Source organism: Schistocerca nitens, chromosome 9 (genome assembly GCF_023898315.1).
Source record: "Schistocerca nitens isolate TAMUIC-IGC-003100 chromosome 9, iqSchNite1.1, whole genome shotgun sequence".
Lineage (NCBI taxonomy): Eukaryota > Metazoa > Arthropoda > Insecta > Orthoptera > Acrididae > Schistocerca > Schistocerca nitens.
Window position 1 is genome coordinate 431,462,210 of NC_064622.1, and position 25,951 is coordinate 431,488,160.

At 37.1% G+C, this 25,951-nt stretch overlaps 1 protein-coding gene across 1 annotated transcript in view; it reads right to left on the reverse strand.

Moving 5' to 3' along the window:
- Positions 1 to 23,755, reverse strand: part of LOC126203590 (uncharacterized) — an 80,795-nt gene extending 57,040 nt beyond the window's left edge. Inside the window, exons 1-3 of the mRNA XM_049937952.1 lie at positions 23,565 to 23,755; positions 10,291 to 10,494; positions 330 to 452 (exon numbers count right to left, since the gene is read on the reverse strand). Coding sequence (XP_049793909.1) covers positions 330 to 452; positions 10,291 to 10,494; positions 23,565 to 23,738 — 501 coding nt within the window. The 5' untranslated portion in view covers positions 23,739 to 23,755. The remainder of the gene's footprint in view (positions 1 to 329; positions 453 to 10,290; positions 10,495 to 23,564) is intronic.
- Between the last annotated feature and the right edge of the window lie 2,196 nt (positions 23,756 to 25,951).

Consider the following 25,951-nt stretch of genomic DNA (forward strand, 5'->3'; position numbering starts at 1 on the left):
ACTACTTTGCAGATAATAAGTGACTTACCCTCATGGAATATAGTTTGCTTGGTGTTATTTCTGATATTATGTCTATACAATGTAACAACATTCTTCAGTATCCACATCTCCACCTGATTATGGTGATTTAAATCTTCAAGTAGAGATAAATAAACACTGACTGGTCACTGTAATTGCCAGTTTTACTGAACTAAGCTAGTGTTACCTTTTTAATACAAGTATCTCAGTCAGGAATAAAACTGTCCATTCTGTAGAGTATCTGCTGGAAAAAATATATAATTCAGTTTCTATCTGGATATGTAATGTTATGCATAACAATGCATACTCACATGGAACATATGGATTAAGCTTGATCTGTTTGTTCCAATAGGAAGTCCAGATTGAAGAAGTTCAGCTGCTGTGTTTATATCACGGTCGTATACCGGCGTTGTCAACACATTAACAAATGATCCCTGTGAAGAGCTGAAATTAGTAATCTGGCATTATTCTGAACTGATGAAGTCTGCATGTACAATTAGTCTCAAAGTTAATGTTACTGGATATACATATCACTGAAGTTTGACATTCCACACATTTTATCTCAATAGTAAAAAACATTGTTTGTGGTAATAAATCACTCTATTACCCTATTATCAGTGTGTTAAGGAATAAGAAAAGTTTTATGTAAGTTGTATTCATGTCGGGTCTCCAGCCGGAACGTATTGTTATCTGGACACAATGTTTTGGCAGTCCACCTGGCCATCATCTTCAGGTGAGTAGTCCATCGCACTAACTTGCCAGAACTGAAATCAAACACACCATGGTGGCTCCTTTATATGCTGACCATGGGTCCAGCATGCATGCACATAGTTGCCCTCTAGCACAAGGCACAACAGTGCACCAGTGGTGAAAGCTCGGAGAAACATAAATTGATATCAAAAACTATTGACAGCTTTTGGTGACTGAAACAAGGGCCATTGTTTCTTAATGTCAAACAGAACAGGGTTCTAACTCTTACTTAAAGGATACCCCTTATCTCTGTTTATAATATTGTCAGACAGCTGGATTTCAATGGCCTCTTTCATTGAACATTCCCAGTACCACAATGCAGAGGCAACCACTTGTGTCTCATCGTACAACATTTTATGTTCTTCAGTACAACAATGTTCTACCACTGCAGATTTTTCTAGCTGAAATAAATGCATGTAGCAATGATGCTCCATACAATGATCCTGGACTGTATGAATCATTTGTCCAATATAGGCGTTCCACAATGGCAGGGAATCTTGTAGACTACAGGCTTTCTTACTTTAATAAGGGAGCACATTTGTTTTACACATAGACAACTGGATTTCATATCCAAGGATTTATTTTATTTGCACTGCTGTCTACTGCATCCTGGGACTGGGTTGACAGTTCATTCTGAGTAATACGAGGTGTGGCTAGAAAAAAACCGGACTAGTACTGGTGAAACAATAAAACGAATGCAATAAAGCTGAAAGTCGCGTGGCCTGTCACGTGACTCTCGCTCCGCATACTGCTCGAGTTTCATCTGCCTCCTGCACTCAGTCTGCCCGTGGCGTCTGTTTTAAGTAGTTGACGTTTTGTCTGTGCGTCGGAAAATGTTGAGTGTACAGAAAGAACAGCGTGTTAGCATCAAATTTTGTTTCAAACTAGGAAAATCTGCAAGTGAAACGTTTGTAATGTTACAACAAGTGTACGGTGATGATTGTTTATCGCGAACACAAGTGTTTGAGTGGTTTAAACGATTTAAAGATGGCCGCGAAGACACCAGTGATGACACTCACACTGGCAGACCATTGTCAGCAAAATCTGCTCTGATTGTTAAACGGCGATCTTGTCAAACAAGTTTACCGATTTTTTCAATGTTTGCATCAGTTTTTGCTGACAATGGTCTGCCAGTGCGAGTGTCATCACTGGTGTCTTCGCGGCCATCTTTAAATCGTTTAAACCACTCAAACACTTGTGTTCGCGATAAACAATCATCGCCGTACACTTGTTGTAACATCACAAACGTTTCACTTGCAGATTTTCCTAGTTTGAAACAAAATTTGATGCTAACACGCTGTTCTTTCTGTACACTCAACATTTTCCGATGCACAGACAAAACGTCAACTACTTAAAACAGACGCCACGGGCAGACTGAGTGCAGGAGGCAGATGAAACTCGAACAGTAGGCGGAGCGAGAGTCACGTGACAGGCCACGCGACTTTCAGCCTTATTGCATTTGTTTTATTGTTTCACCAGTACTAGTCCGGTTTTTTTCTAGCCACACCTCATATCAGACTGGGTCCACGCAAATGCGATGAGTAAGAAATCTTCAAAGTTTCAACAGCTTTCTTCTCAGTCTACGATAACGGATGATGACACCCATCAACATGTTGCCCTCAGTCTCACAACCAAACAACTGGATGATGCTACACTGGCAGTATTGGAAAAGGGATTGATTTTTGCCCCTACATCCAGGAATGTTCACACTGCAAAATTCATTTCTGTCATTGAATAAGTGGTGTTCAGATTTTGTACAAATTATAAATAGCCCTTCGCTCCATGTATTTTAGCCCTGCCACCACCTTTAGAATTTGAAAGAGTGTATTCCAGTCAACATTGTCAAAATCTTGCTCTGAGTCTACAAATGCTATAAATGTAGGTTTGCCTTTCCTTAAACTATCTCCTATGAGAATTTGTAGGGCCAGGATAGCCATAGCCTGGATTTCTCTGGAATCCAAACTGATCTTCTTCAAAGTTGACTTCTACCAGTTTCTCCATTCGTCTCTAAAGAATTTGTGTTAGTATTTTGCAACTGTGACTTAGTATACTAATGGTTCAGTAATTTTCACACTTATCAGCACCTGCTTTCTTTGAAATTGGAATTACTATATTCTTCTTGGAGTCTGAGGGTATTTTGCCTCTCTCATACATCTTGCTCACCAGGTGGAAGACTTTTGTCATGGCTGGCTCTCCCAAGGCTATCAGTAGTTCTGATTGTGTGTTGTCCACTTCTGGTGCCTTGCTTCAACTTAGATCTTTCAGATCTTTGTCAAATTCTTCTTGCAGTACCACATCTCCCATTTTATCTTCATCTATATGGTGACAATTATTGAACTGTATGAAATAAAATAGTCATAACTTCTGAACGGTTTCCATTAGGACATACAACCTGTATGTTTTCCACAGGGCATGATGGGAATTAGTATGTACATGCATGTTTGGTTTAGTGACAAAGCCCACTTTCATTTCGACGGGTTCATCAGTAAGAAAAATTGGCACATTTGGGGGACTGAGAATCTGCATTTTGTGATCAAGAACTCTCTTCAGCCTCAGCGGGTGACTGTGTGGAGTGCAATGTCCAGTCACAGAATAATTGGTGCGATATTAATTGATCGCATGGTGACTACTGAACAGTACATGAGGTTTGGAAGATGATTTCATCCCCATTATGCAAAGTGACCCTGATTTTGACAATATATGCTTCATGCAATATGGAGCTTGACCTCATCATCAGTGTTTGATGTACTGGAGGAGCATTTTGGGGACCACTGTCATGGGCCTCAACTGGTCACCATATTCTTCAGGTCTGAACATGTGCAACTCCTTTTTGTGGGGCTATGTTAAAGACAAGGCGCACAGTGTAGTGATTCAATAATTTATGTGTAAATTCTAGAACCACTCAGCCTTCTACCATCTCAAACACATGATATTCGGGATATGAGTGTGGAATGGTAGAATCCTACCTACTGCGTGTCACATGTTTGTGTGTGCCGGTTTAAAATCAGTCACAGGAAGAAAGTAGACGCAGCAGATGAACAGCACCGACAAGTACCTGTTGGGCAATCCATAGATGTTTTAGTGAGTGTGTAAGGAAGAACCATGGAGTTTATATGCAGCTCTGTGCTCATTGTGGCGTTGACTATTATTATGAAAACAAGGACAGTTGAAAAAGAACTCCTGAAAACTCTTGATGTAAGCTTGCTATAGGCAAGACTTATTTTCTGGTTAATGTTAAGAAAAGTTATGGTATCTAACCAACTTTCTTTTAACTGTAACTCAATTTGTTTCTGACATTTGGCTGTATGAGAGACTTACAGAAAGTTATATATTTATGTTGAAAGTGAGAGTTTTATTGTGTATGGAGGTTAAATACATCATTAACTGATGAAAAGCAAAGTCTGTATGTCTACTTATTTCATAAGTAGAAAGAGTCTAAAAATTCCCATACCTCGTGTTATTCGATGGAGAAGAAGACAGGAGGGTTTCCAGCAGCTAACTATCCTATAAAGAATAGTGGATGCAAGTTCCAAATAAGTCACCTCATAAAGAAGTGGAAGGTGGTTTGGGGAAATAAACCAATATAACCCAGATCCACACTCACACTTTAAGCTGTTAGTACATTAGAACGTGGCAACCTCTGTGTAAGGACTAATAAAACAGAAATTATAACTCAAAAATGAGAAAAGAAGCTGTTACATGTTGCCATAGCAACCAAACGTAACAAGACAACAGACTTTGTTTGGTCAATGCAAATGCTTCTCACATATTCTGAATAGCACTGCAACATACATTGCTGCATCTGGCCAATGTAATGCATGCCACACTTGCAACTGATGCTTTAAATGTCAAATTCCATAGCCCTAGTTGATCTATGGCTGACTCCAGTAGATTTTTGATTATAAATATTGAGCATATAATGAATTTTATATTGTGCTACTCCAATATCCTGGTAATCTAGGCTGTGGGGTCCAGTTGCTTGGTTTCTTTTTCTGGGTGGCTTTCTTTCTTCTTATTGCTCATCTGGATGGAAACCTGCAAGAATTCATATGCCATTTTAACAGCATACAAAATGTCAGGTTCACAATGAGATGGAAAAAAGTGGATATCTACTGTTTGTATACGGAAAAAGGTGGATATCTATTGTTTGTATACATTATTGCTAAAGAAGAAGCCTACAGGCAGGCAGGGGCATACAGCATACAGGAAGAAAATACACACAGATGCATTCATAAAAGCCAATAGTTGTCACCATCCAGCCCAATGCCAACCTGTGCTCACCACTCTGTTACACAGAGTAGGAACTATGTGTGACAAGGAAAGTCTGCCTACTGAGTTACAGCACCTGTATGAAAGTTTTCACAATGGTAACTTCTTGGAGACACAAATAAAGTAGAGGAGGAGGTAAATACACAAGTCAGCTGTCTATGATGCTGCCACTTGCATACACAGTAAGGGTCTCAGTCGTGGAATGACACGTTTTCTCCTTGGAGATATGAAATTTGAGTATTAAATTCTCTGCTTTCTGAGCATGAGGTGGAGGTCCTTTTGTCATAGCATATTAGGTCAGTCACAAGGAATATTATTCTTGCACTAAGTCATTTTCTAAAAAATTGTGACATAAGTCATTTCAGTATGGACCAGTCCTTATGGTATCACAATCAGAGGACTAAATACAGAGACAAACACTATAACTAGGAAACAGGTAGTTGGTGTCAACAGCAAGGCAGCTTACACTACTTAATGTTCACCATTTCTGACACAAGTAAAATCAGTTACTTTCTTTAATCACCTTGTATATCATGGAAGCCACAACAAACAATAAGAAAACTAAATCAGGAAGCTTACAGTATCACATGACTGGTATCGGTTATCAGCCTCTAGCTATGATTACCCAAATTTTTCACATACATACGCAGACACTTTTCGCTGTGAGCCCTACAGGGCTTCTGTTGGTATACACAGTGTCAAACGCAACTTTTGTGGTTGGATGAGGCATAAGGATGTTGTTTCAGTGTGATGCTTCACAAAAGTATGACACTGGGTGCAAAGAGTTGGAAGCAGGAGATGAATTACAGAGTAAAATAATTTTTTTTCTCAGATTCATTATTCATTGAATAACTACTCCAGGATGATTAGGTAGACTTTTGTAGTGTGCTATGTCTCTTATTGAGGCTTAAGGACAGGTACTTATTGTCCTGGGCTGAATCTGCTCCAGTCCGGAATCCCTGAACCATTACACCAACAACCTGACAACAGCTTTCGCATCTCGCAACTACCCTCCCGACCTGGTACAGAAGCAAATAACCAGAGCCACTTCCTCATCCCCTCGAACCCTGAATCCCCCACAGAAGAACCACAAAAGTGCCCCACTTGTGACAGGATACTTTCCGGGACTGGACCAGACTCTGAATGTGGCTCTCCAGCAGGGATACGACTTCCTCAAATCCTGCCCTGAAATGAGATCCATCCTTCATGAAATCCTCCCCACTCCACCAAGAGTGTCTTTCCGCCATCCACCTAACCTTCGTAACCTGTTAGTTCATCCCTATGAAATCCCCAAACCACCTTCCCTACCCTCTGGCTCCTATCCTTGTAACCGCCCCCGGTGTAAAACCTGTCCCATGCACCCTCCCACCACCACCTACTCCAGTCCTGTAACCCGGAAGGTGTACACGATCAAAGGCAGAGCCACATGTGAAAGCACCCACGTGATTTACCAACTGACCTGCCTACACTGTGATGCATTCTATGTGGGAATGACCAGCAACAAACTGTCCATTCGCATGAATGGACACAGGCAGACAGTGTTTGTTGGTAATGAGGATCACCCTGTGGCTAAACATGCCTTGGTGCACGGCCAGCACATCTTGGCACAGTGTTACACCGTCCGGGTTATCTGGATACTTCCCACCAACACCAACCCATCCAAACTCCGGAGATGGGAACTTGCTCTTCAATATATCCTCTCTTCCCACCAGGCCTCAATCTCCGCTAATTTCAAGTTGCCGCCACTCATACCTCACCTGTCATTCAACATCATCTTTGCCTCTTCATTTCCGCCTCGACTGACATCTCTGCCCAAACTCTTTGTCTTTAAATATGTCTGCTTGGTCTGTGTATGTGTGGATGGATATGTGTGTGTGTGCGAGTGTATATCTGTCCTTTTTCCCCCTAAGGTAAGTCTTTCCACTCCCGGGATTGGAATGACTCCTTACCCTCTCCCTTAAAACCCACATCCTTTCGTCTTTCCCTCTCCTTCCCCTCTTTCCTGATGAGGCAACAGTTTGTTGCGAAAGCTTGAATTTTGTGTTTGTATTTGTGTTTTTTTGTGTGTCTATCGACCTGCCAGCGCTTTCGTTCGGTAAGTCACATCATCTTTGTTTTTAGATATATTTTTCCCACGTGGAATGTTTCCCTCTATTATATTGATATCATATATATATATATGTCTGTGGAGGGATTCCAAGTGTTGTACTGTAAAACAAGCTAGTTCCATTATATAGAGGCATGGCAGTGATAGGATTTTTAACTGTTGAAACAGTGGGTTACTGTGTTCAGTTCTTTTTCTACATTTCATTCTTCTTACCACTTGTTTTTGTAACTTGAAAATTATGAGAGAATCAGAGCTGTTTTCCCAGAAGATTAGGCCATAGCTCAAGACAGACTCATACATTGCTTGGTACACCAGCTTCAAGGTATCCACACTATTGTGTCTTTTAATGATCTTAATAGATAACGAGCTTTATTAAAGCTTTTGTGACAGTGCCTCAATACGTGGTTTCCAATTTACAGTGTTACTGATGGTAAGTCCAAGAAATCTGGTGTCCTGCCTGTTTGTAATGTCATCTTTGCCAATAACTATAACTGCTTTCCAATTTACAGTGTTACTGACGGTAAGTCCAAGAAATCTGGTGTCCTGCCTGTTTGTAATGTCATCTTTGCCAATAACTATAACTGCCTTGAAGAGAGTAAGATTTTGTCTAGTGTGAAAGTTCATACTTACAGTTTTTTGAGTATTTGCTTCAAACCAAGATTGTAATTGACAGTAGTTTCATTGACTTCATCTTGCAATGTGTCGCCTCTACTGGTTATCAGGATTTTTGTGTTGTCTACATACAGAAAGGAGCTGGCATTTGGTACGTGTTCTGGGAGATCATTTATGAACAATATGAAAAGAACAGGGCCAAGAACAGATCCCTGAGGGACGTCATTTATTGTATGTAGTGTATCCAACCTGCAGTGCCTGGATGTCTTTGATTTTCTTATTTCTACATATTGCTTCTTTCACTAAGGTAGCTACACAACCAATTGTGGGCTTTGAATTGAATTGAATTTTATTTGATCCTGTAAGATTACATTGTGTACAGTAAATGTATGTGTAATATAGGACATGTCAAAGTATAAACATTCTTTATCACTTATTTTTCTACACCTTTAGCTTACATCACTGATAATGAGTAACAATATATACAAATTTAATGGCATAAGTATTCTGCAACACTGTAAAACTCTTTTTCAGTGAGATAGTTTTTAAGTTTCTTTGGAAAGTCATTATGAAGTACACTATCTTGCAGGTTTTTGGGCAGACTTCTTAGTAGTCTGATAACAGAGTACTGGGGTCATTTTTCTAGCATTGCCAGTCGGTGGGGTATGCTCCGTACTTCATTCTTGTATTGTGGGTGTGTACACTAGCATTTGTAATCCAGTCCTCACTACCTTTTGTGATGTACATTATTGTTTTGTATATATACAATGATGAAAAAGTTAAGATAACTAAATTCTTGAAACAGTTTCTGCATGATTCAGAGGTCTTTCTTCTTAAAATGGTCCTAATTGCTTTTTTTTTTTTGTAATGTGAACACTCGTTTTGTCTCTTGTTTGTTTGAGTTTCCCCACACAGTCACTCCATACTGTAAGTATGGTTCGAAAAGTCCATGATACACTGTACACAGAAGGCTCTTGTCTGAATACTGTGATAGCTGCATCATTAAGAATATGACAGAGCTCAGTTTCTTACAGACATTATTAATATGTTTTTTCCATTTCAGGTCATTATCCACAAGAATACCTAAGAATCTAGCAGATTCTACTTCTTCCAGCCTTGTTCCATCAACCTCTAAATCCATGTCTACAGCCTTTTCCTTGTTTTTAAACACTGCATACATAGTCTTTTTTAGATTTATAACCAGTTCATTTTCCAACAGCCATTGAGCTGTGACATTTTCAGATATGTATGCTCTTCTCCCAAGCTGTTCCATATTTTGGTCACTATTTAGTATTGTCATGTCATCAGCATACAATATTTTCTTTTCTTCCTCCTCAACACCTATATCATTAACAAATACATTAAATAACAATGTTACCTCTATCCAATACTTCTGGAGTTTCATAAGAAGCAGCTTGCAGTCAACCATATCAAATGCATTAGACCGATCAAGAAATATACCAACAGCAGGTTGTTTATGGTCAACAAAACTTACTTTTCTAGATATGCATACAAAGCATGTGTGGTGGACCTATTTTTCCAAAATCCTTGTTGGGAAGATGTGATTATGTTGTTACAATTTAAAAATATTTCTAATCTGATTGACATACAGTATTCAAATACTTTTGAGAAAGTAGACAGTACAGCAATTGGCCTATAGTCTGCTATGTCCGTTTTCTCTCCCTTCTTGTAGACAGATATAATTTTAGCAAGTTTTAGCTGGTTTGGAAATTTTCTTTCTAGAAATGAAGTATTTATATTTGCCAGGGGCCCACTGATGTGATTTGAACACTTATGAAGTAAGAAGTGGGGTATCATATCATGCCCTGCAGAATAAATCTGTTTAACTCTTTTTTTTAATAATATCTTCAATTTTATATGGCATTGTAGCAGATAGGAAAAAGGAGTTCAGAGGCATATTGTTTTTGAGAAGAGAGTGTACAGTGTTTGGAGAGTTAGTCAGAAGAAGAGAAGGTGCAGTATTTGAAGAGTTGGTTAAGCAGTATGTGGAAATTTCTGAAAAGTAGCTGTTAAATTTACTGGCAATTTTATGTTCATTTTCAGTCTTTCGACCTTCTATATTTAGTGTGATTTTATCCTCTATCCTTAACTTTCTGCTAGTCTGTTCATTTACTATATCCCAGACGGTCTTGCTTTTGTAGGATGAGCACCTAAGTGCTTTATCATTATGAGCTTTCTTAGCCCATTTGATAACTCTCCTTTATGTGCTTTTGTAATTTCTATAGTATACCTTGAACTCTTTGGATTTTCCCCTGTCCAGTTTGCCAAGTCTGTGCAGCAGTAGTTGAAGAAGTAAGTACGTCTAACAAATATCTGGTAAAGTTTAATGTCAGACATTGCATCTTGAACTTCATCTATTTTTCCCTTTTCTCAAGTTTTTTCATTTTTTTTTTTAATTAGAAGAAATTTCGTCACTGAATTGGCATCACCTAAATATAACTATATTATTAATTCCTATTGCCATACAAACAAAAACATAACTGAAATGTGTTCCTAATTTTCTGAAGTCTCACCTGAAAGATGGTAACAATAATGAGAGAAAAAATAGCGCATGCTGAGGCAAAGAATTTCTGTGATGAAGATTGTGCTGAATTTCCACAGCCAATAAGTATAAATTTCTGTATCTCTTGTAGAACACTTTCATAATGGGTTCTGGTTGTTAGTAGTGACCAGACAACTGCAGATAAAATATAGCAGCCAGCAACAGAGAACCATACCTGAAATAAATTGTATTTATTAGCAAAATGAATACATTGATTCATTTTATTTGTTCACTCATAATTCATTTATCCCACCAAGAAATATAGCCTTTGTGGATACAGAAAGAGTCAGTATACAATAATAAGTTGAAGCAGTCATTCAACATTACTCCAGTAAAATGTAGTAACTATAAATTATGATTAACTGTAATCCACTTACATTTTTAATGGTGTAAAATCATTAATTTGTGTGAATCTATTTAACTGATGTGCAAATGAAAAAAATGTATAAATTTCAACTTTTTACTCATTCTTGATAACCATGTCACTCAGGCTCTGTGGAAAGAACATTAGCACAAGTCATTTCTGAATGTTGTCTATTATGCATTCTTACTTCTCTGATGAGGTCCATATATTGTAGAATGCTTTCACTACCATAAACAATCATCTGTGTCTACCTATTTCTATAATGTTGTCTAAAATTCTAGTCTCAAGCACCAATATTATGGGTCCATCTGGATGAGTTGCCACTAGTGATAGTCCTGAGGAGATCCCCAAGAACACTTCATTTCTACAACAGACCTTGAGAGAATCTTGTAATGGGACACATTACTCTAACATTATCTTTCTTTATAGAACTAGCCAATACAGGGATATTTTCAAACCTTACATAGGTGAAAATTATATCGGATGTTTCACTGAAAGAATTTCATATGATTTTGCATACAGTCTGTTGTATTTCAGGCTAAAATGTATAAAAAGAAAGTAATTTATTACAATCAATATTTACTACCTCTGTTTGTACAGCTAAAATCACTCTTCTTTTGGAAACATTTGAAATTATGAACTATCTGACATACTTAAAATTCATATTATTAATTGCACAACCTTTATTCCTGGATTTATTTATAAAATAATGGTTTAACTTGGTGAAGAGTCTTCTTTTGCCAGTAAAGTTTGTAAACTCCTTTGTTTTGTAAACTCTTTGGAATGTTGTCAGGACCACAGCACCACAGCGTGAGTAGAGAATAGTGAGCATGCCTCTGATGGAATTGGATGTGTTTTTAATTTTGGCAATAGCAATGTAATTATTGTTTTTATGGATATAGAGATTATAAAGTCAGTGTGATATAGACAAATGGGATAAAATAAACAATCACAGAAACATAAATTACTTCATCAGTTATCACATCAACTGGAACCCATAAAGTCAAAATTTCATCCTCAAGGAAGTACCCCTAGATGCAAGAACTGCAGCCAACAATGAGAAAATGATGACAAGTAAAAAAAGTGAAACTTCCTGGCAGGTCAAAAATGTGTGCCGGACCAAGACTTGAACTTGGGACCTTTGCCTTTTGCAGACAAGTGCTCTACCATCTGAGCTACCCAAGCACGACTCACGCCCCATCCTGACAGCTTTACTTCAACCAGTACCTCATCTCTTACCTTCCAAACTTCACAGAAGCTCTCCTGTGAAACTTGCAGAACTAGCACGCCTGGAAGTAAAATAAGTATTTTGTACATCTTACTCCTTTCAAATCTTTCGAAACAAAGCTATTAATCTTTTTGAAGAGACTGAAAAATATATTGGTGATGTGTGTGAGAGTAAGATTACAATTACAGGCATCATTTGCAATCACTTGACTGATAATGAAGTCTTGTCTGTTGCAGAAGAAGAAAGGACAGTGATTTGTGTCAGTTGCAGTTTATTTGAAACTCCAGTCACTCAAAGAAAGAAGACCAAGACCTACCCAACAAAGTCATATCCACAGTGACAAGATATCATCAACAATGACAGACTGGATCAATTAAAGGAGGACTTTTTTTTATTGATGTGATTGCTAGGAAAATGAATAGAGATGAGGGTAGTAGTGATGAAGTGAAAGCTGTAGCACCCAGCCAGGACATGTTTGAACCAAATGAAAGTGTAGTCAGCAAAGAAACAGTGAAAACCAGTACTCTGAAAGAGTTTTGTAAGAGTCAATTTAAGAAGTTAACAAACCTTGAAAAACCACTTGATGAAATGACTTTGACTGATGCACTAAAAAGGAGATGACCAGAAAGGTTTAGTACATGGACCTTGAACAATTTTTATGATATGGTAACAGGCTAGACAGGGCAGTAGAAAAAAGCATGTACCATAATAACTGAAATTATAGAGATCAAAATGGTAATAATTACAGAAACAGATATGTTGATAACTTCTATCATGTTCAAAATGGTAACAGAGACAGAAATTTTAAACATTACCAAAATAGGAATAATGGAGATAACCATGGGCAATATAATAGGAGGAACATTCACAAAGGCAACTATTTAGGAAACAGTGGTCTGCCTCAATGAAGGTTCCCAGTTTTGGGGCAAGGAAGCACAACTAGGACAGGACAACCAATTTACATGTACATTTAGACAATAACAAGAGTATTAATAATGCAACATAGATATCTGAAGTTGAACAGAAAGAACATCGTTTATGTTTTGATCAAAAGTTTTTGAATAATATGTTTAATTATAATGGTGTAGGCACTAACCACAAACCAAAAATTGACTGAGGGAAATGGTGAAAAAACAGGGGGATGCGGAAAACAGATACATGATGATGAAGGTAGATTTTCTAAGTTTGAAGTAGGAGATCTTGTGTTGGTGAAACCAAAGAGGAATCTAAGGTGTTGATAGACATGATTGATGAGTATCATTTTTTTTTCCATTGTCATTAATTTAGTATGAAAGCTGACATAGTTTCTAGGATTTTATTTTATCCTTTGACTGAGTTTAAATCTTTCTGTAGATTCATAAGACTACTGAACTGTGTTTTGTTTTCTGGAATTAAGTATTTGAGTTGATGTGATTTTTGAAGTTATATCTTATCTATTGGCTGAGTTAAAATCTATGATATGCTAAATAATTATGTTCTGTAACTGATTTGTGTATTAGACTAAATATATAAACGCCATGAGACCAAATGAGTAGAGCTTTTTACAGTTCTGAAATAGAACAATATTCATAACTTGCACTTCAAATATTAGGAATAGAATCTGGGCATATCTGTGTGCATTACCTTATTAGTTCATTTTTTTCATTGCTTTTCACTTTGTTCATTAATGTTTATTATGTGAATATTCTATCTCATGTGATGTGAAGAAGGTATTGAAAAACATATTTAGTACACAAAAGAATGTTTCAGCATTTGATGTGAATGCTAGACAGGAAATTACCTATCCACTGGAAGTTGTCATGAGAACTCTCTCTAATGAGGGAGCTGAAAGATGTGCTTGCAAGAGATCGTGGGTACTGGGTAATGTAACCAATCATCTGTCACATGTTTGTGTGTGCAGGTTTAAAATCAGTTGCAGGAAAAAAGTAGATGCAGTGGTCTAGCAGCACTGACAAGTACCTGTCAGACAATCCTTAGATGTGTTTGCGATTGTGTAAGGAAGAATCATGGAAACTATATGCAGCTTCATGTGTATTGTGTCATTGGCTATTGTTATGTAAAACGAGAACAGTTGAAAAAGTACTCTTGTAGGCTCTTGACTCAGCCTTGGTAGAGGCAAGATGTATTTTCTGATTCATTTTAAGAAAGTAATGGTAGTCAAGCCAACTTTCTTTTAACTGTAACTCATTTTGTTTCTAATAGTACTTACAGAAAGTTACATATGTATGTTGAAAGTGAGAATTATATTGTGCATGAAAGTCAAATACATTGTTGATTGAAGAAACGTAAAGTTTGTATGTCTACTTTCACGCATTAAGTTTTCAGAATGTTAGAACATGGCAACCTGTGTGAAAGGACTGAAAAAACAGGAATTTTCTGTCAAAAATGAGAAAAGAAGCTCTTCTGTGTTGCCATAGCAACCAGGCATCAGAAGACAAAGGATTTATTCTGAGACATTGGAATATGTTCAAGTATCCAATGGAGCAAAATTTGAATGAAAAATGGTGAAGAGATGAAAATTTTACGAGAACAAGACATCAAAGAAGATTTCGTCGTATTTGTGTAAGAAGAAGTATGCATAAAACGCTTCAGCCAAGAAGATCCTGTGCAGGGAGTATACAGCTCTCACACACACTGTGAGGGTGCAGGCATGGAAACCAACATACATCTGATGGCGCCTGCACCAGCTGCTGTTCACCGGTGCTGACCTGCCTCCACATCCACTCACCTTTGCAACGAGAATTCTACGGGTGAGCATGAAACAAAACTTCATTACTTTAGTACAAAGTGGCACAAAATACTCTTGAGTGAACTTTTATTAGTACAATTATCATATTTAAAGTTAGATTTAAATTATTACAAGAGCTAAAGCATTTAAAAGTATGGAAAATTTACAACAAGTTGGGGAAACTCAGCAACTGACTATGGCCATGAAAGTTGGCAAAGAAGTACTTGACTGGGCTGAGTTGATAAATATAATCAAAGCACAGAGTCTACAATTAAATGCTCAAAGTGTGAATCTAAGTCAATTACATACCCAGAGTGGAACTTTAAATGCCAAAGTCAACATTCAAAGTAAAGAATTTAATAATCTATGCAAAGGCATGGGTGCTTTGAAAACTGGATTCAATGCTATAAGTCATAAAGTACAGAATTTAAAAGTATATCTAAAGAATGAGTTGACAAACTCTTTGAGTAGTCTTGTAAATCATATGTTTACCGACATTAGTCAGAAACAGAATGACAATTTTAAATATTTATCAAAAAGGTTAGAACTTGACATTGAGAACAAATGTAATAATGTAGAATCAGAACTTATTGACAAGTTAGGATCTTTTGAAAATGTGTACAATATTAAATACAATGCTGTAAGACAGATAGTGGATACTTTGAAAGAGAGGGTAGATAATCATAATGAGTTAATGCCATTACAGGTGTGAGTACATGAGTAGATAATGTAGGATGGAGTTTCAAAGAGAAAATAGCCAACTCTGATATTATAAATGTAATTAGTTTGGAGGAGCAATTTGGTGAAACTATAGTTCAAAAAGTTAGCGAGAGAATAATATCTGGGATCTTATTATCGCCTATTCCTTCTTCTGAACTCACTGATGCCAGGAAGGGTATAGAAGACCTGAGGAAAGAATTTATGCAGATTCAAGACATAGTAGAGGTAAGTGTAACTTCACCTAATTTTGTATTAACTAGTGAAGTGGTGAATGATTTGCAATGGGGAGCTAATTCAGGGTTATCTAGACAAATCCCTAAGTTTAAGCCAGATGGAGGTGTACATCTGACCCATTTCTTAAAAAGGTTTAAACAAGCATTACCAAAAAATTGTGAATATTCTAAGAAAATTGAATTTGCTATGGGGTACCTTCTAGGGAAAGCCTCAGAATGTGGTACAGTAAATACTGAGAATTTTTCTTCTTGGGAAGACTTTCAAAAGAAATTTAAAGAGAAATACTGGTTTACCAGTGCTCAAGAAAATCAGGTCTATGGGATCCAAAATATAATAATACTTAGGGAGGGGACCCGGGTGGAGTCATCTACCCCACAGGGACGTTAACATTCCAAGTTAATGGGCGCAGTAATGACCATTGGATCCCAAGTTGTTTTTGGTGTTTTCTCCAAATAGTTTCCTGCACTGAATTCCTTTAAAATCTAGAACTATTCTGTAATCTTATTGCTTAAAAAACTGGATATGACTATGAAATAGAGAACAACTTAAGAGAATCACAGAAAAAAGTGATGCCTAGATAAAATAAACTAAATAGAGTTATATTTGTGTAGAATCTAGTATGATGTGACTAATAGAACAATTGTTATACCATATAGATTTTCTATTTTGTTTAGAGTATTTTATACCTTTTATGAGATGTGATATAGATGGGAGGGTTTGCACAAACTTTGAAAGGGGTGGGTACTGCAGCTGAAAGCTTGATTTACAAGAACAGATATATCATGACTAACACAAAACACACATCAAACAATCCTCTAAAACAAGTGTGTCTGATTCTTCTTCATTTGCATTTCCATAGGATTGCTAGGATTTTCTTTGGGGACCTCGAAGGGTTAAGATGAGACAAGTCTGTTCTGTAGGAGACAATTTAAAACCAAACCTCTTCCAGCGTCTCACTCAAGTACCTGAGAGATAGGGATCCTGAGGAAGGAAGGTGGGAAGTGTTTCCTGTCTTTTGGGCTATCTTCTTTCTCCTCTTCTTCAGTTATACCATATCCCACATCTATTTTTTCCTTTCTTACTTCTCATCTTGAGGACCTGTCTATCCTTTCCCTCTTTCCACATTCATAAACTTCTATTGCTGAAGTCCTTCCTTATTTCCATTGTTACTACCAACCTACATCTTACCTTTAGATAAGGAGCCCGAAGAATCAGACAAATGAACACAGATCAGCTTCTACACAAATATATACTTCTATGCAAACATTAAATTATATAAGACAAAACCTGTCACAATGGGAGAACTGCCACGTGTTGTAGGGGATTATGCACACATATGGTTCTACATCAACAAGGAGAGGTGCCCATACATAACGAACAACTATAAAATAGTAATGAGTAATGGATAAATAAGAAAAAGGCATGAGCAATGTCAGTGCAATAAAAACTCTGATGAACTGAAGGATAGGGGGATGTCAATCGTATATATAGACATAATATCTATTGAAAGTATATAAGTTGATAAGGACAGGAGGACTCTATGGAGTGAATGGTATATTAAAGAATGAATGCAAAGTTTAAAATAGATTTATAGCTTTGCCAGAAGATACATAATTATGGAAAGAGGAAATGCTCTCATAAGGTCAACCCACAAGCAAGGAATAGGTGCTGATCCTAAGAGAAGGGGACTGTACCGTGAAAAAGTCACAAATTTTATAGGAATTTTTCTGGAAAGTGTAAATTCTATGAACAAGTAGCATTATTATGTTTCATAAAAGTAAATGAGTGTCAAAAGGACACTCATTTCACCCAGAGTTCCTCCAAGCTACAACTAATGAAAATAGTACATACTAGGAAAAGGTAGTACGAAAAGATAAGAATAGAAAATAGATTACTCATGTGTCATAAACAGCTGAAGTTTTTGATTGTAAAAGGAAATAAAGAAAAGAACAAGAGTCCTCAAAATCCTTAAATATTAGTAAAGCTGACTAAAACAATGAATAAATGTTCATGTCTTAACAACAAAGTAAAGTAAGAGAAGAGTAGAGAAAAATAAGCGAAAGATTGTGTAAGAGAGGACAGAAAATTGTTACTCAAAGGATTGATATGTATATAATAAATATAAGTAAGAAATGTATACTGTTAAGATATGAAGTGTTATGAAGAGTGATATTATTTGAATAATATATGTATAAAATATCGCGTGTTCAATCTGAGGGGAGGATATGTAGTGATGCGAGAATTTCTGCGTAAATATTAGAACCACTCAGCCTTCTACCAACTTGAACACATGATATTCTAGATATAAGTGTGGAATGGTAGAATCCTACTTACTGCATGTCACATGTTTGTGTGTGCAGGTTTAAAATCAGTCGTGGGAAGAAAGTAGACGCGGCAGTCAAACGGCACCAACAAGTACCTGTCGGACAATCCCTAGATGTGTTAGTGAGTGTGTAAGGAAGAACCATGGAATCTATAGGCAGCTCTGTGCTTACTGTGTTATTGACTATTGTTATGTGAAACAAGAACAGTTGAAATAGAACTCTTGTAGATTCTTGACTCAGCCTTGGTAGAGGCAAGACATATTTTCCGATTCATTTTAAGGAAGTCATAGTATCAAGCCAACTTTCTTTTAACTGTAACTCATTTTGTTTCTAAAGTTTGACAGTACAAGGTACTTACAGAATGTTACATATGCATGTTGAAAGTGAGAATTACATTGTGCATGAAAGCCAAATACATCATTAACTGACAAAAAGGAAAGTTTGTATGCCTACTCATTTTATAAGTAGAAAGTGATTTAGAGGTTCCTGTACCTAGCATTATTTGGCGGAGAAGAAGTCAGAAGATTTTCTGGCAACTGACTATCCAGTGAAGAAGAGTGGCTGCAAACCCCAAGTAAGTCACCTCATAAAGAAGGAAAATGTGGTTTGGGGCAATAAATCAGTATAACCCGCACCAACACTCACACTTTAAGTCATCAAACAGGGAAATGAAACCTAGTCTTCCCAAATGTGTGTCCATTGCCTTAACAACTGTGCCCTCTTGTTCAGTCCTGAGGTAGAGGGATTTAGCTGGAGTATATGTTTATATAGTATAACCTAGTACAGAATTTTTTATTGTATCATCAGCAGTTATCTCTAACATAAATTCTGTACTTTGTCTACAAATCCTTCATTGCACTGCAATATATATAAAGTCCAAAAATGCATGTTTTGTTGACAGCCATAGCCTGTTATATGTTGTCTGTATTGAAACCAAAGCACTTTCAAACATACAATTGTGGAATAGATACACCTTCTGTATTACAGTTCCTTACAAAAACACTGTTTTTCCTTTTCTGCTTTCTTTTATGTACTTAATAGATGTCTTGTTGTTGTCATCTTCAATCCAGAGATTGATTTGATGCAGCTCTCCTTGCTACTCCATCCTGTACAAACTGTTTCACCTTTGAATAACTTCTGCGAGATATAACCTAGCAACTCCTCATTAGTTATTTGATCCACCCATCTACCGTAATCTTCAGCATTCTTCTATACCACCACATTTCAAAAGCTTCAAGTCTATTCTTGTTTGAACTGCTTATCACCCTTGTTTCACTTCTGCATGATGCTTCACTTCAGAAAAATACCTTCAGAAAAGACTTCCTAAGATTTAAATTTATGTTCGATATAAACAAATTTCTCACTTCCAGATATGCTTTTCTTGCTATTGTCAGTCTGCATGTTATATCCTCTCTACTTCAGCTTTCATCAGTTACTTTACTACCCAAACAGAAAAAGCCATCTGGTATATCTAGCATCACATTTCCTGAGCTAATTCCCTCAACTTCAGCTAATTTATTTCAACTATATTCCATTATCCAAGTTTTATTTTTAGTGGTGTTAATCTAATAAAAGTTTTTTTTAAAAAAGAAACTACCATTCCATAAAACTGCTCTTCCAAGTCCTTTCCCATATATGACAGAATTACAATGTTACTGGCAAAAATCAAACTTTTTTATTTCTTCTAACTGAATTCCCTTTCCAAATTTCTCCTTGGTTTCCATTACTGCATGGTCAGTTACTGTTTCCCTTTTGTGTCTTTTGACCCTTGTAATTTCAGTCTGGTTTCTGTAAAAGTTTGAAAAATATTTTGCTCCCTGTATTTTATTCCCGCTGTCTTCAAAATTTCAAAAAGGATAGCCCAATCAATATTGTAAAAATCTGTCTTTAAATTTATGATTCCTATACATCATAGCTTCACTTTCTTCAGCCTATGAGCTAAGGTAAGGTGTAGAGGCATTACTGCCTCATGTGTTCCTACATTTTTCCAAAACCCAAAATGATTGTTCCCAAGGTCAACTTTTACAAGTTTTTGCTTTCTTCTGCAAATAATTCATATCATTATTCTGCAAACATGACTTACTAAATTGATGGTTTGGCAGTATTCACGTCTGTCAGCACTTGTCTTCTTCGCAACTGGAATCACTATATTCTTCTTGAAGTCCCACAATATTTTCCTTCGTTACATCAGGTGGAATAGTTTTGTCAGTCTACCTCTCCCAAGGATCTCAATAATTCTGACATCTTGTCATCTACTCCAGGGGCATAGTTTCCACTTCGGTCTTTCAGTTCTCTGTCAAACTTTTGTTGTGATATCAAATCTCCCATCTCAACTTCACCTACTTCTGCTTCTCTAATATTATCCTCAGGTTTGTTTCCCTAATATGAGTTTTGTTCAAAAAATTCTGGAACTTTGTCCACAAAACTTTCTACAGTTACATTTTACTTATTATGCATGGTCTCCTTCAAAATACTCTCTCACAATTGATACATTGCTCACAATGCTGCTTCTACTCCCAGAACCAGTCTTGGTATGCCTTTTTCTATATCATATGTAGCACCATCTTTGAATTTTCTTTAATCTCATCTGTCATTGCAAATCTTCATACTTTCAACAGGTCTTTCAACTTTGGAAATAAAAAATGTCCACAGGGGCCAAATATTGAGAATGAGGTGACACAGTGATTCCCTTCTTCATGCAGTAGTCATGCACCATTGATTAACAGTTTGTTCCTGTAGCACAGATTCATTATGAAATAATCCTTCAAAGCCAAAGAAAACTATCAGTATGGCTTTAATATTTAACCTGACCTGACAAGTTTTTCTTGTTCTTTGAGAAATTTCACCAACCTATTGCGAAGACTGAAACTTGGTGTCAACATCATAACCATAGACCCACATCTCATCACTAGATGTGATTCTCTTAAGGAACATCTTGTTCTCATTTACATGATCCAGAAGTTCTTCACAGACTGTGAGACGAAGACCTTTCTGGTCTTGACTCATGAGCCATGGTACAAACTTGGCAGCAATACAATACAATCCAAGACGCTGTGTCAGGATTTCATGATATGATCCAACTGAAATGTTACATTCTTCTGCAGTCTCTTGGAGTGTCAGTCTTCAACTGGCATGCACTGTTTCATTGATATTCCTGGTATGAAGTCCATCAGTAGACATTGAAGAGTGTCCTGAACAAGACTCGTCTTTAACTTCCGTCTGGCTATCTTTAAACCACATGAACCTTTCATAAACCAATTATGGCTTAAGTGCTCATCACTGTAGACTTCCTGCATCATTTGGTGTCTCTGTAAAGGTTTTCTTGAGTTTCATGCAAAATTTAATGCAGATGCGTTGTTCCTCTAACTCTGACATCTTGAAATTCACAATCTGTGCAATACAATGTTCTAATCAATGCAGCATTGAACAAGAACTAATAGACTAACAACAATGAAACTTCTGGCAGTTACACATTAAGCACAGGTGTTTGAGGAATGTCACATTTTGCTTCAACACACCACTGGTGCGAAATGAAGAGTGTTCCAGAATTTTTTAAACAGACCTGATATTGATCATCTAGATATTCCTTCCACCTTCCAGCTCCCCTTCTCTGCTTAGTACTGGCTTTCCATCTGAGCTCTTTATATCTTACAGCTGTTTGTCTTTTCTCATAAGTGGCATCTACCTCTGCCCCAGTTATGCAAGTCTCTATGGTCCTACAACCTAATATGGATATCATGCATATGTGAACTATGCATAGGTGAACTTTTTAATTCCAGTTCAATCCATAAATTTCAAATGTTTCTTATTTTATGTATACTTTACAGGCTATTTATAACAACAGTACAAAAATGAATTTATGTAATTCCAAAACTATGTTGGTACTGTATACTTATATGCAACTGTGACAGAAACCTTAGTAATTTATAAACAGTATAAAGAGTTCATATAGAAATATTTTATTTAAAAAAATTTTCAACATTTAAGGTTTAGGTACCAGATATATTTGAAAATTTAACCCCCCTAACCCCCCCCCCCCCCACCCTCCCATGATTAGTTGTTTTATGATTGGCTTATCTTAATTGAAAGACCTCAACTTCTTCTTTCTAGCAAAGGCCTTGAAATTCCTGAAAGTTTTGTTTTCAAAAATTGTCACTATTCAAAATTATTGTGTTTGAGAATGTCTGAATGTTGAACTGTCATCCTGTCATAAATCCAGTATCATACTTTAGCAGCTAAGATTTTCAGATTCTAAAAATGAATAATTTTTTAAATAATATGCCAGTTAATGAATTTGTAGAAGATTCTTGGTGGGCTTTTCAAAATACTTCTTCTTTTTCTTCTTTCTGAAATGTTTCTGCTTATGCATGTCACTGACAAAACCGCCTCTAATAGTCTCTTTTCTCCTACAGCCTATTGTCCAATATTTTCTTCCACTGTCTCCATTCCATATCATCCTTCATGTGGTAAGCATGTGGCAACATGATCACTCAGTGACCAGTATCTTCAATCAACCTCCTGATTATTGACAAATAAATCATAAACCCCAAAACATAACTGACATTAAGAAATGCATGTCTGACACTGACTGTGTGGTCCACAATAAAATAGTGTACAAGGCCACAGTTGCTCACAGTTTGACATTCATTCATGCAGTGAGTTCTGGATGTGCTTCCATTATGTACAGGCACTATGTTAGTCATTTTCCAAACAGCATTCAAAGGGTACAATTACTACATTAATCAGTGGTGAGCTACAGTAGAGAGCAGTCAAATGTACATGTTGTATGGGAGCGAAAGCTGGGTGGATTCAGGTTACCTTATCAACAAGGTTGAGGTTACGGATATGAAAGTAGCTAGGATGATTGCAGGTACTAGTAGATGGGAACAATGGCAGGAGGGTGTCCACAATGAGGAAATCAAAGAAAAACTGGGAATGAACTCTATAGATGTAGCAGTCAGGGCAAACAGACTTAGATGGTGGGGTCATGTTACACGCATGGGAGAAGCAAGGTTACCCAAGAGACTCATGGATTCAGCAGTAGAGGGTAGGAGGAGTCGGGGCAGACCGAGGAGAAGGTACCTGGATTTGGTTAAGAATGATTTTGAAGTAATAGGTTTAACATCAGAAGAGGCACCAATGTTAGCACTGAATAGGGGATCATGGAGGAACTGTATAAGGGGGGCTATGCTCCAGACTGAACGCTGAAAGGCATAATCAGTCTTAAATGATGATGATGATGATGATGATGATGATTAACTCTTTTATAAAGATTTAATTGGATATCTATAGAGTATAACTTTTTGTTCTTGTAATGTAGATTCATCATGGCCTATGTCAATTTACTGTTCTGTATTATTACCCGTGTGAGTTTACTATATAAAAGCTGACCATCAGCAATGTAGATGGTAAAAATAAAATATCTTGATGCAAAAATATACTGTCTGATGTTGTATAAAGCTATTCAAAGCTCACTGAAAATACCAAACAAAAATCAAAAATTGTTCTTACAAAGAAGAAGTGGACAACGAAGGAGAAGACGTCTGAGGAACCAGACAGACATGTCAGTAAATTTACAGTTTCGAGTATTATTGTGTTTGTATTCACTAGAGAACTGATAACAAAGTAAATGTCTTGGCTCACTGACCTTTAAGTCAAAGCTTCGCATAATGGCCACATGGAGTGGTGCAAGTGGTGCTCGAGCCACAGCTATGCCAACGTGACTGAATCCATGTATGGGCTGCAGATACAAGATCTCAGGGGTGGTAAGTGGTCGTACAATCCGCAAATTGAGTCCCAGCTGGGCCAGCCCTGAAGCCATATCTGCAAAAGCACCAGTCAGCTTCCCATTTGGTAGTTCCTCTCCCTCTACAAAGTGGACATCCTTAGGGTATCGTGCCACCACATGTGAATTCAGTCGCTCCTCCTGTGGGTTGAATCTTACTGTAATGTTCTTGAGAAGTAAATTGCTGAATATCGCCAAAAATTGTAAAATACATTTTTTTAAGCTCTTATTTAACAGTATGCGGAAAAAATCAGAAACTGTTCTTTCACATCTCACTGCACTTCAAATGCCTGAGGTATTTCAGAATGACAAAAATATTTGTTATTAAGGAGATGCCTAGATATAAACTGAGGCTATGTTCCTGTCTTCTTAAACATCATCCAATAATAATAGTGTTAACATTGCAGTGTCTCAACAGCTACCAGAATCTGACCTAAGTCTGCTGGATTTCTTTATCTGCGTATGTTTAAATGGATTGGTTTACGAAATCACAGGAGAGCCAGAAAGGTATTTTGTTCATAGAAATAGTGAGAGGTCAACAAAGTAGTCAATTAATGTTGTTGAACAATGAACCTGACACAGTCATCAAGCGATACTACTTAACTAACAATAGAACAAATATCTTCTATAATATGTCCAAGTCCTGGTGTTCTTGTGTCCTTCACAACTATAGTAGACAATCTCCTTGTGTGACCAATGGTACATTGCATATGTTATTGGCTGCAGAGCCTCAGCTACAGCTGTGTGCGTCAATATCACATTCAAAACGACTTGGGTCTTGCCAATTACAATGACTTCTAAACATTTGCTGCCACCTATTGAACTTTCCAGGCAACTAGACATGACTGACTGGATTGTAGATGTTTCACAGGTTACCATCACATAACAATTTTTCCCTAGTTCTTCAACATTTGATAAATGCTAGTAGTGCACTATTTGTTCATGATCTACTGACCAAGTTCTCAGGAAAGAGCATGGTGTGGAGGAAACTAACTCTGTCCACAGATGTTCAACACTCAGATAGACTCCATGGAGAATGGAATCTGTCTGCTGCAAATGTCTGTGCAGGCAAATCATAGTGTGTCAAGCAGAAATTTGCACAGATTTTGGATGTGTGCAAACCCACAGCTATGCAGATAGATCATAGTGTAAGGACTGGAAACCATTGCATATGTGGCACAAAAAATGTGTTTTGAATAACCTGTTTGTTCAGTTTTGTGTTTCTCAGCTAAACATATACACTGAATTCTAAAATGGCTGCTAGATCTCAGAGCTCTAAAGAGTCCATCATTAAATTTATTGAAATACAGTATGTAGATGTCACACATGTTTGGGAAATACTAAGAACACTTTCATAAAAAAATAAGAACAAATGAACCTGTGGCAAACAGGAAAGAAGTAATGATTATTTTTTAAAAAAAATATCTTTTCCAGTGGTGTATACACTTATGCAGGAATTTCTGTCATAGATTGATAGATCATGAACCAGCAGTAGACTGAAAATAGCCATGTGGATGCATGAGATTTGTAGTGATTTATTACATGCACAAATATGTGAACAGACAGATTTGTGTAGATCTGTGGACCAGCATTGATACACATATGATGGTGCACATGTGACATCTTAGCCTTAAGTGACAGACTATTACTGATTTGATATTAATGCGGACTGTCCTCTAAAAGTTTTGGAAAGTAAACTACTGGAAAATGTCCAGAAGGTTTGAGAAGGAAAGATGCAGAATTTTTTACAATGCTTTGTTCATACACAGGATCTAAGATGAATAAAGTAGTTTTCATAGATATGTGGTGAAAAAATATAGGGAAATGGAAATGTGACATGCATAATTTAATGATGTAACACAGTTCGACACATGTTAAATTTCTTTACAGTTGCTCTGTGGATACCCTGAGAATTGTTTCGAAGCAGTTCTAAGTTTTTAAAAGTCCTGCTATGAATGCAAGTTTTTGGATATTACTTGTTAAGATTGATATTGTCACTCACCAGCATAAGCCTGAGAAAGTGGTCACTGCCTCGCTCATACTCGAAGATGCGTGCACTGTTGGGGTAGACCATGACAGTGCCTAAACGAGCACCATCACATGACTTGGTATCAGTTACACGACGGCCCACAGGCATGGCAGATGGGTAGGTGGGGTACATGATGGAGGGAATGTGCGCACCTTCCAGGTTCCAATAGCGGCGCGTTGTTGCCAGCGTCTCCACAGCTCTGAACTGCAATGCTGGTACT